This window comes from Sinocyclocheilus anshuiensis, unplaced genomic scaffold, assembly GCF_001515605.1.
Source record: "Sinocyclocheilus anshuiensis isolate Anshui unplaced genomic scaffold, SAMN03320099.WGS_v1.1 scaffold767, whole genome shotgun sequence".
Classification (NCBI taxonomy): Eukaryota; Metazoa; Chordata; class Actinopteri; order Cypriniformes; family Cyprinidae; genus Sinocyclocheilus; species Sinocyclocheilus anshuiensis.
Window position 1 is genome coordinate 1147167 of NW_015551124.1, and position 7207 is coordinate 1154373.

The 7207-nt window shown below is 37.0% G+C and overlaps 1 protein-coding gene across 1 annotated transcript; it reads right to left on the minus strand.

Annotated features, from left to right (window-relative positions):
• Window positions 1–5790: 5790 nt before the first annotated feature.
• Window positions 5791–6975, minus strand: LOC107663162 (cruciferin CRU1-like). Its single transcript, XM_016453324.1, has 6 exons — window positions 6933–6975; window positions 6679–6727; window positions 6504–6514; window positions 6336–6359; window positions 6214–6237; window positions 5791–6117 (listed from the first exon to the last, which is right to left on the minus strand). The coding sequence occupies exons 2-6, from the start codon at window positions 6689–6691 to the stop codon at window positions 5911–5913; spliced, it is 279 nt and encodes a 92-aa protein (XP_016308810.1). The 5' UTR covers window positions 6692–6727; window positions 6933–6975; the 3' UTR covers window positions 5791–5910.
• Between the last annotated feature and the right edge of the window lie 232 nt (window positions 6976–7207).

Consider the following 7207-nt stretch of genomic DNA (forward strand, 5'->3'; position numbering starts at 1 on the left):
GATAGCTGGCCAATCAGAGCACACCTCGCTTTTCAGACCGATGAGCTTTGTAAAAATCGATGCGTTTCAGAAAGGCGGGGCATAGAGGAGAAACAATAATGTACAGTATGTGGAAAATAATGTGTTTTTTTTTTACCTTAAACCTCATAAACACATTTCATTACACCAAATACACAAAATAATGTTCTTTTTAGCAACATCATATGACCCCTTTAAATGGAACGATAAAATAATGTTATTAACCGGTTAATGGCCATTTCAAATTTTCGATTCTGTTCGGAACTTTAAAATTTTATTTCGTTTCTGTTTCTGTTCCTTTCAAAATTTCATAGGTTTCCGGTTTTCATTTTCGTTCTTTGAACCGGTTCAGAGCCCTGGCAGATATTAGTCTGTTTCATTCTTATTCTGAGGTCACCGTAGCCACTCAGATCCAGTCCCGTGTCCAGATCAGATGGTGGATCAGCACCTAGAGATATACATGGTAGGGCATCAATATAAATAAACTATTTTATAAATATTGACGTTTATTGTGAAGTCCAACTAAATTAGTTGAATTTTCTTCACAAAACTGGCATCTGTCCATTGACAATAATGCAGGCGGAAATTCCCTGGAGCAGGATGTGATGTCACGCGAACTGTGATAAAGGCCTATATGGTTTGGAATTAAGATGATGATTGGAATCCCAGTGAATGACCTTTTAAAAACGGTTGGTTTGTCACTTGTGAATCATCTCGAGCATTTTGTTTCTTGCACAGCACAGTTGTACTATTAATATCATTACTTTGAGATTAGGGCCATTGACTCTGATTCTTATGTGTTTCATGATCATTTTAATGCTTCAAGACAGTCAAGAACTGCTTTCCATTTGAAACTCAAGACCAGCAATTTAAGAGCATTGTATTTTTAATAAAACAAAATTCACAAATAATCCACATGACTCCAGTCCACCAATTAATGTCTTGTGAAGCAAAAAGCTGTGTTTGTAAGAAACAAATTAATCAGTGCGTTTAACTTAGAGTCCATAATCCATAATATTACATCCAGTGAAAAAGTGTTCTCATCTGAATCAGGATAGAAATATGCACAGATCAAGCACTATTTATTATTTAAATATTATTTATTATATTATGGATATTTTGGCCAGAAGAAACAGTTTGAAGTTAAAAACTTCTTGATGGATTTGTTTCTTATAAACACACAGCTTTTCCCTTCACAAGACAGTAATTGATGTGAATTACTTGTGGATTATTGTGATATTTATATCAGCTCTTTGGACTTTCATTCTGATGCCACCCATTCATTGCATAGGATCCATTGGGGAGCAAGTGATGTAATGCTACATTTTTCCAAATCTGTTCCAATAATAAACTAAAAATATATATTAATATTGTCTATTATTTTTTATCATTAATTGTCTATCATAGACAAACTGTCAAACTTTAATTGTAAAATTGTGAATAAGTGTAGATGAAAATCAGGATGATTTCTCTGAATCGCACTTACGCACTTTTGAGAAATTATCTTAGAACAAATTTAGGACGGTTTATATGCAACATTTTATAAATGAGGCCCCAGGAGTTGATGGACACTTGATGGGAACATGACATCAATCTATACAGCCAATCACACCTGGGAAGTACCCATATTCATAGAATTGCACTTTATAGTTGGCTTGGTCAGCAGCATCAGGAAACTTTATGTAAAAACTCATAAACAAACTATTGATGAATACTACTACATAAATGAACTATTCTACACACAGTTGCTTCACTGGCACCACACAAATCACCAGTTTCACGATGAAAGGTCCCAGATGCCAAAAACCTCAATGTGAGCAGAACTTGGAGAGAATTGGGTAAAGGCCTTCCTCTCAGAGACAGACAGGAAAGTCTAGACTCAAGCAAAGATATTATCTCCAATGCATTTTCTTTGTACATATGAAAGTGGTCTTGAAAAGCTATGTCATCAAAGTAATGTAATGGATCACTCCTATCCACAAGTATTCTGGCTGGCCTCTGTTGTGCATGTTGATTTTCATTTAGATGTTCCAAATAGACCATGCTCCCTCACAAACAGTACTAAGCAGGAGTTAAACCTGCCTCCTTGAAGGATTAATTTAAGCTTCAATTTATTCATAGACTAGCTATAATTCTCCCTCTTGCAATCGGCTTTGTTTAATCCAGAACAGGCTAAATCTATGGCTATTTTAAGATATGTCTGTGCAAGTCGCTTTGATTTAAGACAGCTCAAGTGGGCAGTTTAGTCTGGGACTAGGCTTAAGCCCTGTCTGTGAAACCCGGCCTTAGTCAACTAAAACTTGACTAAAACTAAATAGGATAAGGTTGACTAAATATGATAAAAACTAACAAGGACATTTAACACGGGACTAAGACTAAAATTGAAAATAGCTGACAGAATTAACACTCGTCAGGATTTAAACCATATCATAGTACTGCTCTCATTAGAGTTACAAATTACCTGCTCTTATTCAATTAAATTCAAGTTTATTTGTATAGCGCTTTTCACGATACAAATCGTTGCAAAGCAGCTTTACAAAAAATGTAGTTTCTACAATATATTTAGTAGTAGCTTATCAGTGGTAACTATGTAAAATTGATGTACATATGGCAGAAATGTACAGTAAAAATCAATTAAAGACGTAATCAAACAGACGATGAACATTATTAACAGCAATTATTATATGATGCAATCAAACTTATAGCAAAATGTGGTAGTTCTGTATGTTGTTTCAGGGTTGGCATCATCTGAGGTCCTCTGAGGGGTTGGCATCATCTCTTCTCAGGTGTTCTGGATCCAGACTGAAGCTTGTGTAAATCCTAGTTACCACAGGATGTCAATCCCAGCAGCAACAGAGAAACAAATAGAGACATAATTTGCGTAGCTGCTGTTCCAACCAAGCAAAATTGATTTGTTTAACCCAAGCTAAAGAATAATAATGTGCATTTGATCAGAAAGGGGGGCAGCCATCTGCTTCCCACGGCTCAGGACCCACCGCTTATGAGGCACGGAGGAGGATGGGCTCGTGGGAATCGCAGGTGGATCCGGTTGATGAGTTTAAAAAGGGGTTTTCCCTCTCGCGCTCGTCGGCTGTGGACGAGAGTAAGCTGCTGGAGGATGATGTTATTTCTTTAACATCGTTTAATCCGTGGGCCGGTGCTCTGCTGGGTTTGGCCCGATAAGAGCAGGATATGTCTGAGGACGGCGAAGAAGTTAAGGCTGAGCCTTCCCAATCCTCCTGCTCTGCGTATGGTGAGTTCTCTGTTTTCCCAGAGCACCTGGAACCAGTAGCATCAGATGAACTAGGTCCTTTCAAATCCGCCTCTCTGATGCGCTGAGATTTTGGCTAGCTTGCAGTACACTTACCTCTGATTCTAACGATCATGCTGGGCGAGCCCCCTCTCTCGTTGAGAGCTGGGTCTGTGCCCCGTTCACCTTGGGCACCACTCCACTTAGGTATCCTAGGATACCTACTTTAACAGGGTGTGGCCATTAGAGATCTGTTGAGACAGTTCCTTTCAGAACTTATGCAAGAGCAAGCGGTAGCCCCTGTGTGACAGGCCAAGACTTAGTGTGATACTAGGTCAGGAGCTAACCCATTAAGGGCCTTATAGGTAAGTAGTAATATTTTGTAACTGATACAGAACTTAATAGGTAGCCAGTTACTTTAATGTAAATAAAGCCTTGCATTTGGATCCCCAACTCTGTTGTCACGCTCTCCACGTTACAAGTACATTATGGAAGTGTACTAAGTGTACTGAATATATTTTACTGAATATATTTTACTGCACTTTTTTTCACCTGGGAACATAATTACCATGCATTTAAAATTAATTATTTAATCTATTAAAATATGTGGGCAATACATTATAAATACATTTAGTATATATTCATTATATATTCTTATATTTCAAATAATTAATAAGTGTATTTTCTATGTATGATAAGCATATTTAAAAGTGCATGAAAGATGATTTCAGTTGTACTACGAGTGGTAACTAAATATATATTTTTTTAATACAGAGAAAGTATGTTAAATGCACATTTTAGTTCATATTCATGGTGTCCTAAAAAAGTGGAGTACACTTAGATGTTCTTAAGATTATCTTAAGAAATATGAAAGAAAAATTTTTAGTATATTAAGTACAAAATTAGTGTGCGAAATAGAGCACTTTAAGTACATTATGGACCGTTTACAGCGGAAGTTACAAAAAACTGTATATCATTTTAAATATGCTTTTTTTTTTTTTTTTTTTTAAACGCATCGATTCACTACAGGAGGCCTTTGTTCACACCATGCATCAATTCACTACAGGAGGCCTTTGTTCACTCCCCCGGAGGCGTGTGAGGAATGTTTTAATATGGATGGATGCGCTTTGTCTTCTTTTGGACCGTTGAACAAAAACACCCGCCCATACCATTATAAAACTTGGAAGAGAAAGGACAATTTTTAATATAACTCCGATTGGATTTGTCTGAAAGAAGAAAGTCATATACACCTAGGATGCCTTGAGGGTGAGTAAAACATGGGCTAATTTTCATTTTTGGGTGAACTAACCCTTTAACGTGGGTCTCTTTTTTTTTTTTTTCTTTTTTTTTCTTCTCTTTCCCTTCTAGGTGTTCAGTGGGAAGGCAAGGCTTCACTTGGTCCCATAACGGTTCGAGAGCGATGGAAGACTTTACCTGGTTTTCAATAAATTTGAGAAACCTACCCTTGTTTCTGGTTTGTTTTTTCTTGTGTAGATTATCAACCAGTTTTGACCTGAAAACATGCTGGGAAATTGATATTTGTACAGTAGCCTTTCAGGGTCTGGAAGGGGAAAAATGTAATGGGGGTCTAACGTAACCCTAAAGTTAGACCTCCTACAAACTCTGTTTTTTTAAAGAATTGTTTCAAAGTGGAGTTCCTTGTGGATAACTACACTACCCATGATGGTGTAAATTTCACCAATCTGAGCTGTGCCAAAAACTCTACAGGGAACACTTTGACACATTGCAAATACTTGTTTGCATATTCTGCAATAAACTTAAGATTTTTCAACTTTAAATGAGTAGTCTAGGCCTAACTCCACTGGGAAAAGTGGGTGGGTACCAATGCACTCTTGAGTTATTGGACTTTTAATAGTTGGGTGGTGAAATTTTGTGCCACTAGCACATTCCAACAGAATTTAAGGTCATTGTGTTAAGTGTGTTTCCCAATATGCTTTTCTTTTTTTTCTCCCCTTGACCAGGGCGGGGACCGCTGGTACATGCATGATTTTGAGTTGAATAGGAATGCTAAATGAAGTGCACTCCCAGTTTTAAACCTGTAAGCATCAACTTTGGCACATTTCCCACTTTTGGAGTTCTCCACCTTCAGTTGGGTTATTTGTAGGTCTTGCACATTTAATATAGAAAGATGGCATGCATCTTAAGTTCAGTTTAATATTTAGGGTGCCAAGCTTGCAGAACCTGATGTAATTTGTTTTTGTGCAGTGGCAGCGGATCCGTTATTCCTAAAAATTGGTTTCACATTCAATCGTAATATCGTTTAGAATTTGATGTTTGGAATCCCAGTTGACAACCTTTTAACATGTGTTGGCAGTGGTGGCTAATGCAGCATCTCAGGCATTTGGTTTCTTGCACAGCACAGTTTCACTATGAATGTCGATATTTGGGTTTTGTACCATTGGCTGAGTTCCCCATATGTGTCTAGAGATCATTTTAAGTCAAGAACTAAGTGATATCCATTAAAACACTCAAACTCAACCATTCAAGACAGACACACATCATTTAAGGTTTTAATAAATCGGTTTATTTTCATTATTTGAATGCAATATGGAGCTGAAACCCAGTTTTGATATGTAAAGCATGAGGACATGCATGGACCACCATGGTCTCAGGTCATGACCTTAAAACTTTTTTCCTTTTTGCTGCTCACATCCATGCCCCTTTTTCCCATGATCACCTCCATGACCGTGACCATGTCCGTGACCTTGTCCTTGCTGTCCTTGCTGTCCTTGCTGACATTGCTGTCCTTGCTGACCTTGCTGACATTGCTGTCCTTGCTGACCTTGCTGACCTTTCCCTTTGCCTTTGCCTTGGCCCTTTCCGTGCTTCTACAAGTAGAAGTAAATTCAGAGTTGCAGTCTATCACTGGAACTGTTAATATGCAAAAAGTGCAATCATTTTCCACCATTAAAGTTTGCTCTTACCTGTCCACATTCATCTCCTGAGCTCTATGAGACAGGAAATATGACAACAGGATTAGCATACAATGGAAAAGTTCTTTAACTATTTGTGTAGAAATGTAAAGAGTGTGTTATTGTCTTCATACCTCGGAGCCAGAATCTCTGCAACCCTGTTAATATACAGAATGATCAGTGTATTATTCTTTAAAACTTACAGTTAATGAATGAATGCATAGATATGCACAATTAAAATGCTAATAAAATTTGCAATGCAATAAAATTGGTATACTCGAGAGGAATTGTAAATATCTTACCTGCTGTTGTGCTGCAGAAGACATTTGGAAAACAAAAACGAGCATTAAGAGTTGTTCTCTAATGGCATTTAAGTAAAATAGTTGTGAAAGTGTATAGCTGTAAAAATTTCTTAAACTTTTAATAAAATGCCACAAACAGAAAAATGTCAGTATATTTATATAAAATATTACTTACGTCGATCACTCATGTTGAAATTTTCAGATATGTAACACGTCTGTAAACACTAAGCAACGAAAAAGACCCGTAAGCAAGATTTCTTCTGCATGCATGTTCAAATTATATTTATTTTAATATTTCATAAGATAAAATCCTTGCAAATACATTTTCTAAAGAGTAACTTTTTCAATCTGTAATTTTTCATCAAACGGTCACATGAATCATGCATTTGACAGGTATCTGTCGGAGCTAATAAATGAGGAATGTCTTACCTCTTGTCTCGTCTTGCTCTCCGTGTGGAAATGCTGTTCTCGTGCTTGTATTTATACTTTGGATCCGCCCTCAGGTGACACAGATACCTGCTCATCCACGCCCAAGAGTGGATAAACAAGTCTGTGTGCTCACATTAAAACAGTAGACTACAAGAAATTATAGCTGAATGAAAAATAAAGCTGAATGAAAAAAAGTAATATTTTTTTGGTATCCACTGTATTTGTTGAATATGTCTTAAATGACCTCTATGAATTTGATTCATGTGTTTGAGTGG

What these genes read in the sequence shown, in the direction of transcription:
- LOC107663162 (XM_016453324.1), bottom strand. An exon ending in GCAGAGATTCTGGCTCCGAG is followed by an intron (nt 6,238 to 6,335) that starts GTATGAAGACAA and finishes CCTGTCTCATAG; the next exon opens with AGCTCAGGAGATGAATGTGG. An exon ending in CAGGAGATGAATGTGGACAG is followed by an intron (nt 6,118 to 6,213) that starts GTAAGAGCAAAC and finishes TTCTACTTGTAG; the next exon opens with AAGCACGGAAAGGGCCAAGG.